The 23,066-nt window shown below is 42.1% G+C and overlaps 1 protein-coding gene and 1 long non-coding RNA gene across 20 annotated transcripts; one reads left to right on the top strand and one right to left on the bottom strand.

The window, feature by feature from the left end:
- LOC8069613 (wall-associated receptor kinase 3) lies at positions 768 to 10,418 on the bottom strand. 19 transcript variants are annotated; one of them, XM_021456590.1, is made up of 12 exons: positions 9,919 to 10,413; positions 9,391 to 9,544; positions 9,193 to 9,283; positions 8,815 to 9,046; positions 7,884 to 8,049; positions 7,698 to 7,789; positions 4,979 to 5,039; positions 4,248 to 4,378; positions 3,991 to 4,109; positions 2,483 to 3,454; positions 2,251 to 2,385; positions 768 to 2,059 (listed from the first exon to the last, which is right to left on the bottom strand). In XM_021456590.1, the coding sequence occupies exons 10-12, from the start codon at positions 3,441 to 3,443 to the stop codon at positions 855 to 857; spliced, it is 2,301 nt and encodes a 766-aa protein (XP_021312265.1). In that variant the 5' UTR covers positions 3,444 to 3,454; positions 3,991 to 4,109; positions 4,248 to 4,378; positions 4,979 to 5,039; positions 7,698 to 7,789; positions 7,884 to 8,049; positions 8,815 to 9,046; positions 9,193 to 9,283; positions 9,391 to 9,544; positions 9,919 to 10,413; the 3' UTR covers positions 768 to 854. The 19 variants fall into 19 exon arrangements, 9 of the variants coding, with proteins under 9 accessions (XP_021312265.1, XP_021312271.1, XP_021312270.1 ...); XM_021456596.1 differs by lacking the exon at positions 4,979 to 5,039 and having other exon boundaries at positions 7,884 to 8,029; positions 8,916 to 9,046; positions 9,919 to 10,418; XM_021456595.1 differs by lacking the exon at positions 4,979 to 5,039 and having other exon boundaries at positions 7,884 to 8,029; positions 9,919 to 10,416.
- On the top strand, positions 4,911 to 14,113 carry LOC110433831. Its single transcript, XR_002451179.1, has 2 exons — positions 4,911 to 4,991; positions 13,740 to 14,113. It is a non-coding gene; the product is annotated as an uncharacterized LOC110433831 (long non-coding RNA).

Below are 23,066 nucleotides of genomic sequence, written 5' to 3'. Positions count from 1 at the left end.
ACTTCAACAAATCATCTAAATTATACAATGGACATTATGTAGTAATAAAAACTTATCAAGTGATATTAACAAACCAATTAATTTGAGGTATCCTACTTTCTAAGATCATAAAAAGATACTATAATTCATTCTTGCAAACTACATTAATACTAGGTCAACCATGAAATATGATATATATATATATATATATATGGATACAGTGAATGATTCAAAATAACAAAGTGGATTTGAGCTAAAAATAATGGGAAAATCATAAGCCAAAAACAACATGAAAAAGACAAGAAAGGATGAAGTTAGTCACCTCCAAGTACGAAGAGACGATGACGGAGTCTAAGAAGATCAACGATGGGCGTCAGAGATGAAGAACAAAGGAAGAACAACAAAAAGCTCTAAAAACAACAATGGTGCTCTCGGTTTCAAATGATCCCCACACAGAGGGGAGGAGGTAGCCGGCCTATAAAAGGACCTTTCGCACTGGTTCAGGACACAAACCGGTGCTAAAGGGTTACCTTTAACACCGGTTTGTGCCACAAACTGGTGCTAAAGGGTTTGCCTCGGCCCATGGCACTGGCCGGTGCTAAAGGGGACCCTTTAGCACCGGTCAGCACCTATCAGTAGCCGTTGGGCAGGACCCTTTAGCACCGACCCTTTTTACAAACCGGTGCTAAAGGGTCCTTTAGCCCCGGGCCGCAAAAAGGCCGAGATTTTTGGTGATTTTAGACATCGACAAATACCTCATTATATATATTATATAGTAGTGACTTAAATATACGTAAATGCCAACTAAAGATAGTGTGTTAAAAATGAATATTGCAAAGATCTTCAAACTAGAAAAAGATAAAAGGCATGAAACACTATCGCGGGTATCTTGCTGACAAGAGGTACTCTTCTTCAAGACTATACTGTCTACTTGACTCCTGCTTGCTTGTACCCTCCACTAATGGATACATGACAGCCTTCTGTTTCTCATCACATATCCTTGTACCTGTACGTTGCACAACGTTTTGTACGGGTGCTTGAATGCTTTCAAGGGTCATCTCCACCTGTCTCATGGTCGGTCGATCCTCTGCTTTCATTTTGACACATGATGCTGCTATTGCAGCTACTTCCCCCACTTGTTCACCTGCCTCTTCTATGACCTGAGGATCAAGTACATGGACCAAATTGCCTTCCGAGAGCAATGCCGTGAAATGTGCAACAAGACCATCATCCTTAGGTGATCTATAGGAGTAGGGCTTTTTCCTAGTCAGCAGCTCTATAAGAACAACGCCAAAGCTAAAAACATCACTCTTCTCAGTGAGTCTTCCAGTGTAGTAGTACATAGGATCTAAGTATCCAAATGTTCCTTGGATAGCAGTTGAAATCCCAGTGTTGTACGTGGGAATGCATCTTGAAGCTCCGAAATCGGACACTTTTGCTATCATTGAGCCATCTAAAAGAATATTATGGGACTTGATATCTCTGTGGATTATAGGGAATGACACAGCCATGTGAAGGTAGGCTAGTGCTCTAGCGGTTTCCGTTGCAATTCTCAGCCTACACTCCCATGATAATGTTGCTGGTCCTTCAACATGAAGATGATCATAAAGAGTACCATTTGGAATGAATTCGTAAACCAATAGTGGCACTTGTGTCTCAAGGCAACATCCAAAGAGTTTTACGACATTTCGATGATTGATTTGAGAGAGAATAGCTACCTCATTAATAAACTCATCAATCTCTCTTTGGATTGCCACTTTTGACTTTTTTATTGCGACAACATGCTGGTCAGATAGAATGCCCTTGTAGACAGTACCATGTCCACCTCCGCCAAGCTCACGAGCTTTGTCAAAATTATTTGTGGCTTTTTCCAGCTCTATCAAGGGGATGATCATCTTCTCAGCGATATCAGCCTTTTGAGACACCAATTGTTGCAACAAATGTCCACGGTTCTGCTTGAAGAACTTCTGCTTCAGCATTCTTGCCCTGCGATGCTTAATCCTACGAGTCACAAAGACAGCACCGAGTACCAGCACCAAAAGACCTGCCCCGCTGCCAACTCCAAGGCCAATACTCAGCCCTGATAATAAAATAACACACAAATTTTTTTCTGTCAGAGAGTCAGAGTGACATATTAGGCTTTGAATTATGACAGAACAGAGGAAGAATGCAGTTGGTGCTTGTTCCGTGCAAGTACTTGTCGAAACAGAGGAGGAAACGATCAAGGAGTATTGCAATACAAAAGCAGCGTAATGTGTGCTCTCTGCTCACCTAGAGAAGATTTGATGCAGCCATGTTCCACGTATGGGTTACCACTAGCACCGCGTGGGCACCGGCACTCGTACGATCCGTCCGTGTTTGTACATATACCGAAACAATTCCCCGGGACTTCGCACTCATTGATATCTGATGAATGAAGTAACAAGCATACTGGTATGAGTCTGTGTGCTAGTAGTACTAGTGCACTGCACCCAACGGTGCCGTGCCCATGTAACATGAGTACCTTGGCATCCGCTGGACAGGTAGGGGTTGCCGTCGTAGCCGTTCTGGCAGCGGCACACGTAGCCAGTCCGGTAGTTGTTGGTGACGTTATGGCAGGCGCTGTGGCTGCCGCGGCAGGCGCTCCTCGCCGCGTCCGAGGGGCAGGACGAGTTGCCGGCGGCATCCGCAGCAGGCGTTCCCGGGACTATTGGGGTCGACGCCACCGCCCAGTCCAGTACCACTGGAACCGGCGTCCCGAGCGTGGAATCCCTCACTGAGTTGTTCAGCATTTGCGCGGCGACACTGTCAAACCAACCATGCTCGGCGATGCGCACTGCCACAGGTAGCAAACCCGTGTTCTCAACGTCCAGGTACTTGAACTGGACGTTGTAGGACGGGCGGCCAATGGGGATGGGCGTCTCGCAGCAGCGGATGCCGGAGCACGCGGTGGCGCCCTCGTCAGGGGTGGTTACCACGGCGCCGGTCCACTTGTCGTCGATGGAGCAGAAGGAGGAGCAGCCGGTGATGACGTTGCCGCTGCCCCCGAGCAGCGTCCCCTGAACGTTGCACCCTGTGACAACCAACTGGTTGCGCCACTCTGAGACCACGTACGGGCTGTCACTGGCAGCGCCGAGGCCGCCGCTCCAGGTGCCGCTGCCGTCGACGGATGTGGCCGATGTGCTGAAGTTGATGTTAACGGCGCCCGCTGTGTACAGGGCCCGGACCGTGGAGTTGGCCAGAGAGATCTCCACGATCTGGAGGGCGCCATCTCCGACCAGCAGCCGCGGCGGGTGGCGCGTTCGGTCGCAGGTGAGGTTGAAGCCAGGGAGGGAGCAGCTGGCGCCGATGCCGAATGGATACGGCACGCTCAGGTTGCCGCAGCTGGATGGGCAGGTCGGCGGCGGGCCTACGTTTCCGGACTGAGCTGCTGAAGCCAAGGAAAAGAGCTGCAGAACTAGCATCAGCGCCGCTGCCGGAACCATCACCACGCCGCCTGCAGAACCAGAAATGTCGTCTATTGCTGTTTCGAGTAGTTGTGGCATGTCCATCCACCGCGACATCCATATTTAATACTTAGAGAGATATCATAACTCAAGGTCTTGTTTACTTTTGCAAAATATTTTGCAAAATTTAAATAGTACCAAGTTCGTTTGTATTTGACAAATATTGTTTAATTATGGGCTAACAATGCTCAAAGGATTCGTCTCGTCAATTCTAACCAAACTGTGTAATTTGTTTTTATTTTTTTTCTATATTTAATACTTTATGCATATGTCTAAAGATTTGATGTGACGAGAAATCTGAAAAATTTTACAAATTTTTTTGGAAAGTAAACGAGGCCTCATAAGAAGAATGCTATTTGGTCAAGGAAACTTCGACTTCCACTTGCACCTGCTTGAGCCTCGACTCCCACGTCAAACGTCAAGTGGCAGCTAGTATAGATGTGACTGCCACTTGACTTGGAAGTTGACCGGATACTTCCCACAGCATGCTTTCACAACTACCACTCGCAAACGTCGTATGGCTTACCATAGTCTTGAATATGCGCACATGCTAAAGCGTCGTGCTCCACGATCGATATTTGCTTGCCATCATTGGTCCAACGTTTGATTTTCTCACCAACGATCCATCAGTAGCGGTCCTTTTGTCTGCAAGGACGGGATTTCATTAACAACTGCTACTACTGTAATTTTTTATTCGGTAATTCATGCTTGAATTAGTTTCAGAGTGGCTATTTGAATGATTGCTACTACCGCATGTTAAATAGCTCATGCTTTCACACTTACCACTCGCAAACGTCGAATGGCTTTTCTGCGCACATGCTAAAGCGTCGTGCACCACGATTGATATTTGCTTGCCATCATTGGTCTAACGTTTGATTTTCTCACCAACGATCCATCAGTAGCGGTCCTTTTGTCTGCAAGGACGGGATTTCATTAACAACTGTTACTACTGTATTTTTTTATTCGGTAATTCATGCTTGAATTAGTTCAATCTGTCTACTATACAACCGTGTGTTTTAGCAAAAGCAAGCACATGGTTGTTTGCTGGCAGCAAAACACACGATTTGTAACAGAGAAAAAACTGTGTTTTAGTACAAACTAGCACATGGTTGTTGGCTGCCTGCAGAACACATGATTTCCAACAGAGAAAAAACTGTGTTTTAGCACAAGCTAGCACACGGTTGCTGGCTGCCTGCAAAACACTTGATTTTAAAACAAGGCCCACGCACAGCCGATCTGTTGTAATTTTTGTGCAACCGATGATTAAAATAGTAAAGCCCAATAACTAAAAAGAGAAAGTGGTCCATGAAACATGCAGCAGCCCGGAAAAACCGTCCAACAACAGGTAATCCATAGGAATAAAACAACAGACAAGACTTGAGAAAAAAAGCAAAGCAAACAAAATAGATCTGCTCTACATTGGGAAAAGCTCTGCTCTGCTCAGCAGGGGACAGGGGCAGAAATCATATTGCAAAGAAAATTTGAAGAACAAGCACTACAAGTCTGATTCATACCTCATCAGGTAAGGTTAGTACACCAATCTTTTCAATCAATTTCTCTGGTAAATCAATTTCTCTGAAGAAGCAACAACGAACAAAATAACAACTGAGATGAAAGATTAGGAGAACCTAGATCCATGGAATCTGTAATCATGGGAGCTATAAACACAGTCAGGATGGCAAAAATGGACTGTTGCTTGTGCTTGCTTCAACAGCAGGGCATGGCTCTGGTTGCTCACTGTGCACAAGAAGCAGATCCAGCACTTGGGAGGTTGTGATGTGGTCTAAAAGGCTAGAAGCACAGAGAGCATAGTGCAAAATCAGGAATAAATCAGAAACTCACAGAAAAATGATTAGACTGACAGGAATAGATGGGTAAAAATTATACTGCAAGTATACCGAATTACAATGCGCACATGTGCAAATTACACCCATATATGCAATGTAAATTCAGCACAATAAGAGAGTAATTTACAATGCTTCATTATAAACTGTGTAGCTACAAATAGAATTTGAATCCAAATGCATAATTCTTGAACTAATAATGTTTTATAGAATCTCCAGTGAAGCCAAAAAGAAATTGTTTATTTTTTTTAATGAACAAGATGTCAATTAATATATATAATTTCAGAAGGAGGGATACAATTTTTTTTCTATGAAAGAACAATTTACAATATCTTTTACCAAAACCAGCACAATCACAACTAACAAGAGACAATTGTTCTATGGAAGGACAATTTACCAATTTTTTCCAATACTAGCACAAACACAGATTACAAGATACAATTTTCTTTCTATGGAAGGACAATTTACAATATCTTTTACCAAAACCAGCCCAATCACAGATTATGACAATTTTTTTCTATGGAAAGACAATTTACAAAAATTTTATCCAATACCAACACAATCACAAACATAGGGGTAGAGGAGCATAACAAACACAGACATGGAACAACAATAGGTATCATATTCGTGATATAGACATCAGTCCAATTGATTTAATAAGACCATTTTGATAGTCAAACCATGAGACTCAAGGAGCATTAATATGCGACCATCTGTAATTTTTAGTCATTCAACTGAAACTAACTTTCTGATACTGCCAAATTAATAATTAGAATAGGGGTATAAAATTCATTGCTAAGTTTTTAACAACCTAGTTCAATACAAAAAGAGAATCACACCTAAAACAAAAACTAGGATATTCAATATTCACACAATCATACCTAAAACCAAACACGACGGAAGTACTTGCTCATCAATCAGGCCAATGCATTGCTCCAACTTTAGCATTACCACCAGACTAATGATACCTTACTACAACAACCAATTTACTAAACCTACAGCTTACTAAATTACACAAAAGCAGCAGTGACAGCACAGCATATTTGCACAACATATCAGCTAGCAGAAAAAAGAAAAAAAATGAGGAAAACGGTTCAACAACATTATATTGCACATTCTCAGAACAACAATTGCAGTACTAGACCCTTGCAATTTACATTATAGCCGACTGCAATAATGTAACTGAATCTTTTAGTTGTTTGGTTTATATATGCTCGGAAATTGTTCTTTACTATCACTAAAATGCTATAAAAAAGAACAAAAAAACAGATGGAATGAATGTGAGATTCAAAAGTCATACCTCATTTATTAAAAAATAAGTTGGCACTAACAAAATGGGCAAGGCCAACATGTACAAGCTTACAACTTTTAAAGAGTGTATTTAGCTTACTAGATAAAAATAAGTTGGCACTAACAAAAAAAATAAGTTGACAAATTCTTTTAGCTTACTAGAGTTAAGCATATTTACTGTGGCTTATACACTGTTCACGAGACAGAACTACAAATAGTAAGCTAAAAATTCCAGTTACCTACAGAGCGTCATCTTACTAGACCATTCCTTCTCTTCCAGCAGCCTAGTTTTTTGCAGCACTAGATGTAAAAGTTATCGTCTATCTAAAAGATAGCACGATCAATTTGTGGGGTATTTGTTGCCACAAACACAACTAATAGATTTTAAATATATGCTACAACAAATCACCAAAAACAATATTTTTCTATGAAAGGACAAGGATAAAAAAAGAGGTGTGTGTCAGCACAAATAACAAGTAACAAAGATGTGGTGTGTGTTAGCACAAAACATAAAGAAACAATTTTTTCTATGAAAGGACATGGATAAATTAGGTTAAGAAATAACTAGACCTATAGGATCATTAGAAATAATCTTTTCAATAATTTTCTATCAAAATCCAAAATGATATGGTACAGATATCTTCAGACCATAGTTCTCAAGGCGTCGCCTAGGCGACGCCTAGGCGTCCAGGCGCCCCCCCCATCGCCTCGCAGAATGGGCGCCTAGGCGGGCAAGGCGGGCGCCTAGGCGTCCAGGCGCACCCCCATCGCCGTGCCTCGCCTTTACGCCGTAAGAACTATGCTTTAGACTAACAAAGTCAGTCACAACACAATACATAACACATAAAAAATAATAATACAAAAACAAGTGTGTGACTTGGAACTACTAATGAATATTTGAGGTCATTTCAGGACAAGGTCTTTATAAATTCTCAGAGCAATAAGCCAGAGTCTTAAAATGCATGAACTAATTTATTCCAGTACATATTAACTATCTACCGGAACTGAACACAAATCTGCTTCCATAATGTTATTATATTTCTATTTCTATATATAGTAGCTATCTCAGTAACTTGAGAAAAGAAGATTCAAGCCATACACAATGGTGTTGATGTTCAGGACAGGCTTCCAATCTTCACGCAAAATGTTCAGGCACACATTTCCCTCCAAGTCAATATTGGGATAGTAAACCTTGCATGTTATAAAAACTAAACATTAGTACACAGAATTTCCACATTAGAAAATAAGGTTAGTAATAAGGCATGTAAATTGAAACAGGACATACACCACAACATATGCTCCCCTGCCACCTGCACGCCCACATCTTCCGTCTAGGCCCCTGTAGCAGCACCAGCCAGCACCACCAATAATTCAGGCTCCGGAGTCCAGCCCAAGCTCCCCAGATTGCATAACATTTGCATCACCATCTCTCTATCAATCATTAGCCAAATCTGGTCATATATTATGAGCAAGTTAGGGGCACCAAGAACAAAAGCAGCTACAGAAATGAAGAAGAAACGATTTACAGAGCAACCAAACTAGTTATACAGAGCAACTAAAGTAATTGGAATTTGGATAAATAATAATCAATAACTATTAGATAGAAACAAAATTCAATCCACCAAAGATCAGGAAAGAAAAAATATACATAATTAGAAAGGAATGTCTATGACAATCTGAACCAAGTTGTTTGACTGAATTGGGTTGGATCTCAGTGCCATATAGATATGCAATTTCATAAGTTCAGAGACAACTAGCTAAATCAATAGCCAGCATAGACATTCAGAGAAGAAAATCAACTCTCATTTCAGAAAAATCAATCCAAAAGATAAATTTTAAATGATCAGACACAAATAAAAAAACTCAGAGAGCACAGGAACTAATCAACTCTCATTTTAGATAATCCCAGAAACAGTAGAGACTACACGTGCCACAAGCCACTGACTAAACCAGTGGAATGGAATGATGATCATGTGACAATGCAAATGTGCACACTCAGTAATGACGTACAAAGCAACAATTTACCATGCATGATTTGGGAATACATTATATGACAATAGCAGGAAAGTTTTATATATAATAACTGGAAATTGCACACGCTGAACACCAAAATTGCAGTAACTAAAATGTGCAATTTACTACTTATAAATGTGCAATCAAGAAATCGATACTAAACATGCCTTTTTGTATAGTATATGCAACACAGGTAATATTACCTTTCCTGGTAGCACTGAGTCATACACACATACTGATCCACCATCAAAATATAAGTTGTGCGGGATTAGCTGAAGAATTATACATGGGCAACATTCTAGACCTTGAAGTAAAGAATGCAGAAAAGTAATCTGATTTGTGCCGCTCTGTTGCCGAGTGTCCTCTAGCGTCGTCCCCTGATCTTATTAGGTGGTACCCAATCTCTTGGTCACGAGACGCTTGGTTCATGAGATCCTGCGGGGCAAAGGGTTGGGTTTTTGTAAGAATTTTACTACACTGAAAAGCAGCACAAGCTACAACAACCTTTTGACAATGAAACCAGATGCAGTATGCTCTAGATTTTTTTTGAGAAGCTGCACTATGCTCTAGACGAGTAGTACCTTGGAAGTGGGGTTTGACCCAGGATTGTTGCACTCTTTATAGCCCGTTTACCAAGATTGATCTGCATCGAGATGCTAGCTTCTGATAAATCTACACCCGAGTTTTGCAGCATAAGATTCAAGGTACTAAGCAAGCTGTTATAAGTGGGTGAAAACAGGATGGGTCATGGGGCAGGAACGAACTCAGAAGTAAACAACCTGCTGTCCCTGACTCCCTGTCCTGCTGCACGCAGCGAGCCTCCAGGCCGACGGGGATCTGTTTCGCGTCGCCCAGCCGCCCGTCACACCAGCCTGCAGCAGCGTGCTGCGCGCCAATGCCGGCCGTCCGCACGGCCGCACGGGCACCGAGCAGCTGGTCCAACCGTGGCGGTCGGTGAACTGATTTCGCAAATCAACCCCAAAAGCCAATATTCCCCACCCCGTGATCGCGCGAAGGAACGCACGAATCATACTCCTCCCAAATCCAACAGCTCCGTTGCAGAATTTGACCAAAACTCCGATGAACCCACCACGCGTAAGAGAGGAACGCCCAAATCCGCCTCACCGATGACCCAACACCAGATGAGGCGGGACCGTCGCCCCAGAAACCAGCCGCGCAGCATCCTGGCAGCCGAACGAATTGAACCTCCCACTCCCACCCCCACCCTTTACCCCTTCGTCGCGAGATCCCTCACCCAACACCGACGCCGAAGGACGGCAAGATTCGATCGAGGTAGCAGCACTCACCTGGCTGGCAGGGTCCGCGTCACAGAGGCGCGGCGCCTCCACCGAGAAGATGGAAACCCTAGCGGAGGTAGCTGCGCTCCACCTCCTTCCTTGGCGTCGTCGAGGAAGAGATGGGGGCGCTGCGAGGGTGCCGGTGAAATCGCCGAGGACGAACCCCTTCCACTCGAGTGTTGCTGGGCAAAGTGGGATATCCAGAAGATGGGGAAAGTGGGATAGCCAGAAACAGACAGGCGCGACTCCCCATTTCAAATAGTAACGTTTGAGTGGGCTCTGCACGTCAGCGAGACAAAACAACCAGAACAGTTCAGACCAAATCTGGCGCTCCAGTCTTCATCCAGCGGGCTATAAAATTCATGTGCCAACAAACCACAAAACACACATGTGTCCTATAGCATTTCTGAATTAGTTTCAGAGTGGCTATTTGAATGATTGCTACTATCGCGCGTTAAGAGCATCTCCAACAGTTTGCCAATTGCACTTGCTATCTTTGTTTTTTTTGACGAAACAAGAAAAATGATGGTCCAACTGTTTGCTAAAGCACTTGCCAAATTTTGCTGGTTGGCCATCCAGAGGGCTATCACGCGCAAATTTGCACGCTTCGGATGAGTTGCCATCGTGCGGACTCTGCCTCTCCCGCGCTCGCCTGGAGTATTTCTGTCCTTCGTGCGCGACTCAAGAAAAGAAGGCCGCCTCTCCCGCGCTCGCCTGGACGACTTCGATCAGATTTGTAGCAGAGCCGATCGAGCCTTGCGGATCTAGGCGCAGTGACCTCTTGGCTTCAGGTTTTCTGTCGTCTCGTGGTCATCTTCCAATTCCATCGCTGCCACCGCCGCCGTCGTCGCCAGGTTTGGGGTTTCTGGCGATACGACTTCGATGCTTGGTTTGTGGGGTTTCTCGCGATACGCCAAACGACTTCGATCAGATTTCTAGCTGTGACGTGTCTACGCACGGCTTGTTTCATGCTTGGTTGCCATGATTATTCTTCTGGGATGTGCGTATGCGCTTGTTCGTGTTTGGCTGATCGAATCGGTGTTTGGCGTGGTAAAGTTCGGTGTGCTAGTATTGTTGCTTAAGCGCTGAATTTTCCTTCGCTGATTGGATGTGTGCGTACGCGCTGATTGGATTGAGGTTTGGTGTGCTAGGATTGTTGCTTGGCTGAATTTTCCTTCGTTAAAAAAATAATGTCAAGTGATTGTCTACTGTTTGAGGGGTTGTCTCAACGTGGGATTTGTTCTCTCCGTACGGTTCGGCCTTGGCTGTATAATTTTCTTGTGATTGGGTTTGTTCTGTGTAATGCCTAGTGGTTTGGCAGCCAAAAAAATATGGGTACAGTGCTACAAGTGTTTGATCGAATATCAAATCAAATGAAAGGGAGAAGATCGCTCAAAAGTCAAAACCTAAAGGTCTTGGATTGGAGGCTGAACGCGCTTGGCTTGTTCAAGGATACCGCTGGCCACGTACGGCGCAGGCAGCCAACAGTTGATCGGTCAATCTTCAGTTCTTCACCTTGATGTAGACCTGCGCAGCAGCGGCCACCAGGTACGACGCGCAGGACATAAAACATACAACAAAAAACAGTTGGATTTGTTTGGAGTGGATCCACTTTTTCTAATTTTGCCAAAGCCTAAATACCAAACTATTGGAGATACTAATTTTTTTCAATTGCCATATATTTTAGTCACTTGCCAAATTATAAGATTTGTCAAGTGATTTTTACCAAATTGTAGCTACTATTTGAATAAGTTTCAAACTTGAACGCTTCAAATCAAATAAATAAATGACAGAAAAGGGAAAATATCCTAGAGGGTAATAAAACACATTTGGACAGGGTAAACCACAGGTAAATTTGGCTCCGAATCGTAGTATAGTAAGGGTGAAAAGGTTCATCAATATTAAGGCCTTGTTTAGTTCGAAAAAAATTTCAAGATTCCTCATCACATCGAATCTTTGGTCGCATGTATGAAACATTAAATATAGACGCAAATAAAAACTAATTGCACAGTTTACATGTAATTTGTGAGATAATCTTTTGAGGCTAGTTACTCTGTGATTGTACAATGTTTGTTAAATAAAAACGAAAGTGCTACAGTAGCCAAAAACTAAAATTTTTGCGAACTAAACAAGGCCTAAACATCAACACTACTACGGATGAAAACGGATCAGATACGGACGGATATCACCGATATTATATTTGTTTTCATATTTTTGGTCGAATTCAGATTCGAATACGAAAAATATCAATCATGTCAGATAAGATACGATTGGATGTCGACATCATAAATATATGATTTAAGTATTCGGATACAGATACGTTATCGAATGTTGAATTCGGACTCGGATACGGACAGATCTAAACCTCTCTAAATGAATTCGGTCTCAAATATGGTCGGAAAATATCCATACCGTTTTCATCGCTGAGCACTACCGAGGAGTGGAGGCCAAAACTATTATCCAACAATAGGAGCTACGTGCCCACATGCAGTAATCATCCAATTCAACGAATTTATCACTTATGGATGACCTAGTCGGCTAGTCGCCTAGTCCTTTATGAACTATAATAAGGTCCTGTTTGGAAAGTTAGTTTTAGGCTCAATACAGGTCTGTAATATTGTACGGTTGAATTTGAAAATTGTTGTTTGGTTGTTTAGGTATTAAAATTACTGGTGTTTGACGCTATTACAACAGGAAAAAAATAATGATCTCGCTGGCCACTAAATTTTTTCCGACAAATGCCGGGCTCCACCTCCGAGTCTCGAACTCCAGAATCGTTCCCTTGCGAAAAATTTTGGCTTTTCTTACTGTAGCACTTTCGTTTTTATTTGATAATTATTATCTAATCATGAACTAAATAAACTTAAAAGATTTATCTCACAAATTATAAATAAACTATATAATTAGTTATCTTTTTTATTTATATTTAATGTTTTATGTATGTACCACAAGATTTAATATGACGAAGAATTTTAAAAATTTTTGGGAATTAAACAACGCCTCCTGCCCCTAGCGCGACTCGCGGCAAGGGAGAGAACTGGGCGCCGCCGCCTGTCCGCTGAGCGCCAAAGCACTCATAGTGTCTTCTAAGTTTAGGCCTTGTTTATTTCCTAAAAATTTTCAAGATTTTTCGTTACATCAAATATTTGTACGTATATATAGAGTATTAAATATAGATAAAAATAAAAACTAATGATACTGTTTATCTATAATTTGCGAGATGAATCTTTTGAACCTAATTAATTTATAATTGGATAATAATTATTACATACAAACGAAAAGTGCTACAGTAGTCAAACTTAAAATTTTTCGCGAACTGAACAAGACCTTAGGTAGCACATGTAAAGGGTATTATATCTATTTTTAGTTTTTTCAACAATAAAATCTAAAAGAAAACTTTTTTTGCAAATGAGTCATACTATATCGGTTAGAGGCTATAAATATTATGTTACAGAATTATTTTACATTTGGGTCTCCTAATAGGTTATCTATGAAAGATAACCTGAGGCTGTCTCCAATAGGAGACCTATTTAAAAACCCAAATTCAAAATGAGTCTCTAACCTAATATTTATAGCCTTCAATAGAGTACTCGTACAGAAGACCCATTTTACATATCAGGAGAGGCATAACCCAAATTTGGGTATCCTCTTTTCTCGAGACCTGTTTAGAGACAGTTTTGTTTTGTAGGTCTTGTTATTAAAGAAGACTAAAAATAAGTATAGAATTTTTTACCTATAGCACTACCCAAAGAACAGATAAATTTTATATTTTGGATGTCGATTGTTGAAGATAGTCTGACGCCCATCGGATCGGGATCTTGGTGTATCAGCCATGTAGCTGGAACGGTGCTGCCGCAGCAGGAGCTCGTCGCCGGCCGCTCGGCAAGGCGGCAAGGGCTAACTACCTAGGGCGGCCTCTGGGGCATCGCCGCCGTCGCCAGCTAGAAGCCCGACCAGCGGCCGTTGCTCATCTAGTGTTGGCGTGAGATCAAAGTCATAGGCCTTGCTTGTCTCGGCTAACCAGGCTCATCCCTAGAGAGTTTTCCCTGTATGTCATTATAAAGTTGCACTCTGTCTCTGTGTTCTTGAAAAGTTAGTTACCTTTTCCGTGCCATCCACGAACTTTATTTGTGTCATTTCCGTCAAGTTTTGATGCTAACAGTGGCTAACGGCTATTTCAAATGACCTGTCTACCCTTTATACATAAGTTTGTTTCTTTCCTCTATGCCATTCTACGGTCACGTACTGTTGAGTTAACAGCAAAAATCAAACTGTTGGCGTCAAATACCAGCCTGGCGCCATGAGATGCCCGAGGCCACATGCTCTTATCTGGTATGCTATGGTACTATAGTTAAAAATATTATTGGTTCCTTCCAAATGCCCACACCTGCGTACGACTGCTACTATTGAGTGCAAACGAACCTTACTCAAATAATAAAAAGATGCATAATCATAAAAACCCAAATAAAGATTTTGTGCTTATATATATATATATCTTTGCTTAGTTTATTAAATAAATAAATGAAGTGTCTATGCCAAAGTGAACTCCAATAATAAACTCTTACATGGATATGATGAATAGTTGCTCTGCCAAGTACCTAGTTTTCAAATTTGAGCTCTCTCTCAAGTTTAGGCTTAACTGTTATAATTTAAAGCTTGCTCTAAACCTAAACTTGTGGGAAGAGTACCTGATCAAAAGTCTAAGTCTAGAAATCTGGAGAATTTTATCTTTGAAAATCTTTAAAATGTTGCATGATGAGTTTCTGTATGATGAGAGTTTAAAATCCTACCACAGCCATATATACATGCTTATTAGACTATGAACCATACATTTACTTTTTGCTGCTTATGAGCATTGAGTGTGGTCAAGCTGTGTAGACCCTTAGGAGCTTGTCATGCGGTTAAAATTAAGATTCACTTGCACGTTCACTCATATATGCTACTTCTACTTCGGAAGTACGCATCCGCATCCATTCACTCACTTCCATCTCTAGATTCACCTAAAAATATTCTACTCCTATCGGGGAGAGAATAGCCAAAAACATTCTCCTATCCCTGTTATTCTCTGTGAAATAAATGCTCCAAATACTTTGGTTACTACCACTTGCTATATTATTCCAGGAGGATGAGTGCTCTAAAAAAAGAGAAAAATACGAGGAAATAAAAAAGGGCAAGTGCCCGGAACCTCGAAGAAAACAAAAAGTGAGACGAGAGGTAAAAATGGACAAGTGTCCGACAGTAGAATTAGGGGTTCAAGATACCCACCTGAGAGAAAAGAAAAAGAAAATATAGAGCATCTCATTCTCCTCAAAAAGCTTCAAAGTGCAGGAAAGGTATGTATCCCCTCAAAAGAGCAAATTTATAATTAGACTTTCACCATTGTTTTCACCATTATCACCATCATCACCATACACCATTCATTCACCACACATGCACATCTTGATTTGACTTATTGACTTGTTCTTCTGGATCCATGGTTTGACTATGAAATAAATGTCTTGTAAGTATGTATTAGCTGTCCCCACCTATGAGCTCTAGATATCAAAACCTTATTAGAGTAGGGTGAGACAGAAGGCAATGTCACTATGCATCATACCAAAAATACCACATACTCTGAGAGAAGGCATATACCATCACTGCCTTGGTAAGGATCCAGAAATACCACAAAAGAGAGAATTGAGAGAGTCATACAAGGAATCTCTGAGTTTTATTTGAAAATCTGCAAAAACTCTAGAGCTATAGTTGATCAAGAACAAGAGACATGGTGCTTGACTTGACCATTCTATCTTTTAACTGCTCAAGACATAAGTGACGGTTGCAAGCCCCATGGTGAAAGGTAAAATGAGTAAGTTTTAAATCTTAACAGTTTACCCTAACCCAGAGATGAGATCTTGTTTGAACGCATGTGTACCTTTAAGGCATGAAACTACTGCAGAAACTCTTGAGTCCATCCATGCTAAGGGACGAGCAAGAGGTAAGCTTGGGGGAGTTGTTGACGGTCCTTAAGTACCAAATTTAATTATCAAATAAACAAAGAAAAGGATCCAAATGGAACCAACACCCAGACTTAGGGTTTTATCCGACAGAATTCCACGAGTTTTGGTGTTTGTCTATTTCTGCAAGGGGTTATCAGGAAATATGGAGGAAAGGCCCACTTGTCGGGTTTACATAGAGATATTAATGTGTCGCACAATTTTCTATCATCTAGAAGACTCCAGAAGCCACGGGAACGAACAGGAGGCCGATCGGGCCAGGGGGCAGGGCGCCCGCCCTCCCCCCTTGGGCGCCTGCCCACCTTTGGTGGCCAATCATGTTCAACCTCGCTGATTATGCTCCACCGACCTAAAGGATCAAGGAAAACTGTGCGATTAAGGTCGGTTTGATCCGACGGCCCACATTCATTTGGAGGGGCTATATAAGCAGACACCTTGGCCCCTAGAGGAGACAACCCCTCTTGATCCCTATTCATTATTCATGGACAGAGCAAAAGCTAGGGTTTGGAGATGAGAGCTCTCCTCTCTTCTCTAAACTAGAGTAGATCTAGATAGTAGCGAGATGGAGAGCGAGGGAGGATTGGAGGTGAGGCCGGCCTATTGGTTCTTCCTCCGGTTGTACTTCTCCATGATCAAGCTCTAATCAAGCTTGCTCATGGGATGACTCTGGTAATCTACTTCTATTTAATTATGCAATTACTATCCATGTATGTTTTGGTTCACAACTCTTTTGAGTACTTTTAATCTATAGGACCCTATAAGTTAGAGTTGTAGTATAGGTGTAAGTATGGTGCTTAGACCTAGATTACTTGTGGATATCCCCTGTCTAGCCGGATCGTGTGGTTGGCCACGTAGGTGACAGCTATGTTGGTCCACTGTAGTCCACCTCCAGTTAGTAGGACTAGTAGGGTTTATCGGCCTATGGATAAGCATCCTTTGTGGTGTATTCTTATCATGTGGTTCGTCCCAGACATAGACATACCCCTTTGAAGTAGAGAAACCATAGTTATCCTCTCTATTCTCCAACCATCGCCCATATAGATTGCTCTACTCTCTATTCCCATATTATCACCCATTGTTATCTTACCTTTAATATTGTTCTTATTCAATTCTATTATCTTTCCTATTTACACCTACCTATCTATCTAGGTTAAGTTAGAGCGTAGATCAGTTCTCCCGTTTCCCTATGGATACGATAAAACCTTTAACCGGGTAAAAGCTACAACGGTATCTGTGCGCTTGCGGATTTATCTGTGTTCGTATAAATACCATAGTACACTCTAGTGCCATGCTAGGGATGACAACCTAGTATTCAAGTGGTGTTAGCAAGTGTCAATAAAGATGCAAGTGCACATCTATAGGGCCTCATGGAGATTGAAAACACCATCGCCATAGAAAGAGACAATCAAGATATCATACTACTTCGCCTCTTTCCATTCTCGTTAGTGGGAAGAATGAAGCAGTGGTTCTATGCCAACAAAGAAGACATCAACACATAGGTGAAGTGTTCCAAGTCACTTCTAGCAAAATTCTTCCCAATAGACAAGACAAATCCCTTAAGAGGAAAGATTACCAACTTCCAATAGTAGAAGACAAAAACTATTTCAGAAGCATGGGAGCGTTTCCAATGATACATTCAAGATTGTCCTCATCATGGAATGGAAGAATGGTTACTCATGCAAGGTTTTTATCATGGATTAAACCAAAAGACATGTGAGCACCTAGATGCCACTTCTGAAGGATCATTCTTATCACTCAGTCTTGGGAAAGCTAAGAAGCTTATGGAGAAGATATCAGATAATCAAAGCTGGTCCCAAGACAATGGTGAAGAAGTAAATGCACTGTCCACCAAGATGGATGACTTGCTCCACAGGCTAGACCAGAGGGCCAAGTTCAAGGAAGACCAGAGGGCGATTGAAGCAATATCTAAATCAAACTCAAGTCCCGCCGTCAAGAAAGTTCTACATCAACCAAATTGGAGACAACATCAAGATAGCCATGTATGAATTCAGGTAATTTTACAAAGCAACCTTCTTTAAGAGAGATAATTATGCAGCAATCTAAAATCAATCTAGATATTAAAGCTAGGCTTGCTAATAATGATAAAACCTTGGAAGACATAAATGTTAAAATGGATAGTTTCTCATCTGCCATTAATGACCAACTTGAATATAATAAAAACCTTGAGCACAGTTAGCAAAAATAGCACAGTTAGCCGCTATGTTGCCTATTGCCACTAACCTTGAGCACGTAAAGAATATCACTACAAGGAGAGGGAGTTCCACCAAAGATCCTCCCTACCCAAAAGGTACCAAAAGACCAGTGGTAATACCATCAACATTACCAACAATGGTGGAGAACAACAACAACATCCCTGAAGACATAATACCAGAACTGGTCCAAGACCACAAGATGAGACAAGATTTTCAAGACACCAATTACCTACTGTTTCCTCGTCAAAATAGAAGACCACCACAAGTAGATGAGCAGTTTGGTAAGTTCATAGAGGTACTTAAAAAATTATATATCAATATACCTCTGCTAGATGCCATATAGGTCCCTACATACGCCAAGTACATCAGAGACATTCTTAATAAGAAGAGACCACTGTCATCCACTGAAGTAATCAAGCTCACAGAAGAGTGTAGTGCGACCATCCTCAACAAGTCAGTTAGAAAAGAAAAAGGATCCAGGATGTCTGACCATCGAATGTACAATTAGATATCAACATTTCAACCATGCACTCTGTGATCTTGGAGCAAGTGTTAGTGTGATGCGTGTTTCTATCTACTACAAGCTTAATCACACTGCACTTGAGCCAACATCAATGTGTCTTCAGCTGGCCGATCAATTAGTTTGATATCCATTGGGCATCGCCGAAAATATTCCAGTCAAGATCGTGCTAGTCGACTTTGTGGTACTGGATATGCATCCAGACAATGTCACTCATTCTCGGGAGACCATTCTTGAGCACTTCCAATGCACACATTGATGTTGGGAAAGGAACTATCAAATTCACCATCAATGGTCAAGAAGAGTAGTTCACATTCAAGCCAAAACAAGAGCTCAACTCTTCTATGAAGATGGTAGATCAAGACAAGCTAGAAGAATCACCAGAGTCACCCACTTTGGAATCATCAGCGGAATAAATAATTTGGAAGGTTGTTGACGGTATTTTCACTATGATTTTTGAACAAAACTGTCAACAATGGTTAAGTTTTGGGGATAACACCAAGCGACTAAGTAGTGACATAGGTACAATTCACTTGGTTCCACATGTACATGTCATTATTTGGATGCAGGTCCAAACAACCACTAATCAAGCCTGATCAAGCTCAAATGAAGCAAAGATGATCAAGAACCAAAACCACCACATATCAACAAAAGATTTAAGATGACAAGTGGGGACAACATGTGGAGCATGGTGGTGGGCCAACCCCCCCAAGGGTAGGTCGGCCGACCCACATTTGGTGGGACCCCACCTGGCCCACACTCCCACCGACCTCAGCACCTTCTAGAAGATTGGTGGGGCCCACATCGAAGCAAAAGGTCGGTCGACCGACCTATGATATGGGCCCACCTGAAGTTAGTTCACTCCCACCGACGTCCCCATGATGAATATGTGATGGAAATCCCCAACCGTTGATCATATGGCGGTTCAAAGGTCGGTTTATCCAATGGTGGAGAAGAGGGAGCACGCGGATCGCTGACGTGGTGCTGGAGTAGCCCCTACTCCATCTCTCCCCTATAAATACCCCCTTAGAGAGCCTAGTTAAGCATGATGTATCTTAGGAAGATCTACTCTTAGCTAAGTGTGAGAATAGAGGGAAGAGAGTGAGGAGTTCCTTGAGGAGGAGTCCTGGCTTGTCGGGAGTCTTCTACGAGCGCCTCAGCGGATGCTTGTCTTCTAGTAAGTTTTTCTTCTAGTTGCCTTTCATCTGTGTACTTCCAATATTTACTTTCTATCTTAGTTTATTTTAAGTATACAACCGGCCTACTGGCACATTGCTTTGCCTTGTGTGAAGTGCTCGAAACCTTAGCTGGTTCTAGAGTAGTAGAATTAGTGTAGACGTGGTGTCTAGACTAAGTCTGCCCTTGTGGACTTCTTGTCGCACCTGAAGAACGCCAGCAACGAAGCTTGATAGGCCTCTGCTAGACATTAGGAGTTCTCTTCAGTGTGTTGTTAGGAAAGTTGCAAATAATAGTTGGCCTGCATGGTAGCTGCCTAGGGATGTATTTCGCCACACCCTTTTCACCTATCGGACACAGTAGGAAGGGAGTTAACTCTCGGTATACTTAGGATAGCTTAGCCAGAAGCCAAATACTAGAAATACCTCTCCACCCAATCCTAAATCCTTTGATCATCATCCGATGATTCAATTGGTCTAGTTAATCCACTCTTCGTTCCCCGTGGAAAATACGATATCTGGAATACTCTTGGTGAAGTGGTACATTGACCACCGTCCGCTTGTGGTAAAATCGTTTGCCACTTCTAGTGTCACACAAGCATTTCTAGCGTTGTGCCACGGACTGACAATCCTAGGTAGTGACGATAAGTAGAGTCAACAAAGGTCCAGTTCAGAGCACGCTAAACTTTGAACCCTCGCCGGAAGGTAACTCGGTATTTATCTATACTTACTTTTTTAGTTTATATATATTTACTTTATAACACTACATTATAAAATTCTACACCCCATATAAATAATTTTTCTGGTGTGTAACAACCCATTAAAAATATTTATTGTTGTGGCATAAAAAGATTGAGTTAGTTTATATATTTATTCTCAGCTTATTCTAATTTTTAATTACTGCATTATATTTATATGCTTTATATTTCTTACATGGTCTGTCCACCACCATGGTTCCCACATGTCATAGACCTCACCTAACATACATCACATCACCACCTACTCTCCTCCACTCACCCTTTTCTTTTCCACTGGCCAAGTCCACTAAATTTCCACTCACTTTGCTTAGGATTGAAGCAAAGTTTTCAACCACAGAATTTGAATGGAGGATGAAAGGAGGGGGGGGTGAATATGCGTATCTTAAAAACCTGAAACTCAAAAACTCAAGTTGCAGAAGTTAAATACCTGCCGGTACTACCGACAGTTTGGGCCGGTACTACCGGTGTAAGACAGCCAGTACTACCGACGCAACTGTTGGTACTACCGACGCCCTATGAGAGCTACAAAATCAGAGTAGATTGAGTTTTGATTTCAGATCTGAGAGTTACCCCACTCTCCAAGATGTAGTAGAGGATGATGTTGAAGTTCCCTTGGCTCGGTTCTTCTCCAAAATGTAGATCAACCCTTGTTCACCTATGAAAGGGAGTAGAGAGGAAGAACACGAAGAACACAAGAACAAGGGTAGTCGATGCTACCTCCACAGCAAGACAAGATATTTTTCCCGAGGTTCGGCAATCCCCACGAAGGAGTTCCTACGTCCCCGTTGTTGAGGTGACCACGAAGGTCCAACCACTTAGGTCTCCTCCCTCAAACAACCACACAGGTTAGCTCAAGATTTCCACTAAGAATCAAAGGGTTATACAAACACTTCGGGGTGCCCTCACAAATGAATCAACACGGGCAACCACGAAGAACGCCTAGCCGGCTAGGGTTCCAAGAACCCAAGAGTAACAAATGCAAACCAAATCGGCAATACGAAGAAACCAAGTGCTCAAGTCACAAATCGAAGCTCCCAACTCTCTAATCTCACTTCTCTAGCTCGAATCTCTCAAGGAGTTAAGTCTAGGAGCAAAGAGGGAGAGAGAGTGGGTGAGTCAAAGCTTGGAGACTATTTTCTCAGATCTAGAGTTGAAGGAATGGGAGAGCTAACGGTTAGAAATGAGGGAAGAGCTATTTATACAGGTCCTGAACAACTGCCGGTACTACTGGGGCAACCACCGGTACCACTGGCTACCTCAGATCTAACGGTAAGAAGTCTCTAGGATTTGTGAGAAATAAGCCTACCGGTACCACTGGGCTTTTGTCGGTACTACCGACCATTGCCGGTACCACCGGTGGAAGGCCGGTACCACCGGCAGTTCAAATCTCCGCAACCAAAGTCAGCGCAAATTTGGCCTGCCGATACTACCAACGTTTCACACCGGTACTACTGGTGCTGGCCGGTACCACCGGTCCGAGCCCGGTACTACCGGTAGTTCATTTTCTCGCAAAACTGGAGAAGGGCTGGCACTGCCGGTACCACCGGCCCTGAGGGTTGGTACTACCGGGTCACCCTGGCAGAGAAGAAAATTCCAAGTTGTTTCATGCGTGCAAGTGTGTCTCTCAGGCGCAAGAGCTAAGTTGACCTGAGCACTCTTATCCTCATCTTACCAACTCAATTTGCATCCCTCTTGATAGTGCGGCGTTTCCTATAACTCAAGCAAAGAATAAAAACTTTGTAGCCACGCTAAAAGAATTCTAGGCTTCTGTGACAATTAGATTATGACGAATATAGCCTGTTTCCTGTCACTGCTTGCCTGCAGTGACGAAGTAACTGTTGTCACAGAAGGTGGGTCACTAACAACCTTCTGTGACCACTAGAGGAATTCGTCACTGATATAGTGATGATAGTTCTCATGTCATTGATGCAATGACGAGACTAAATCGTCATAACAAATTGAACAGAATAACACCACATATATGATGACATGACACCTGTGACATGTCAGATGACATGGCTAATGACGTGGCAAAAAAACATTTGGCCCATTAGGAATGGGCTTTTTTCATTAATTAGGGCCAACCCAATTGGCCCACTTGTTGTGAAAAACTTCTTGGCCTAGTTATAAATTGACATTTTTTTCCTTTAAGCCCAATATTGTTACAATCCAAGCTGGGCTGGCCCATTTAAAAAATAGTCACAAACAATATAATAACAATTACTAATTACACAATAATGACCATACATAATGGGTGCTCCAAACATAACATTTCATATATGTATCATAAATGGGCATACAAAATGGCTCCATAAACTAACATACAGTACCAGCTATATTTTTTCACTAAACAAGTTAATTTGTTCCAGCTATTTACGTGGCCACCCTGCAGCAAGGAAGGCAGCTTGCAGCCGCTGCACACGTTTCTATGGCTACCCTGCACCAGTGAAGACAACTTGCAGTCGCTGCAGATCGACCAACTGGTTATTCATGCCTGC

The sequence above is a fragment of the Sorghum bicolor genome, chromosome 3 (genome assembly GCF_000003195.3).
Source record: "Sorghum bicolor cultivar BTx623 chromosome 3, Sorghum_bicolor_NCBIv3, whole genome shotgun sequence".
NCBI lineage: Eukaryota > Viridiplantae > Streptophyta > Magnoliopsida > Poales > Poaceae > Sorghum > Sorghum bicolor.
Note: the sequence above shows the minus strand (reverse complement) of the source record. Positions and strands in the feature narration are given on the sequence as shown.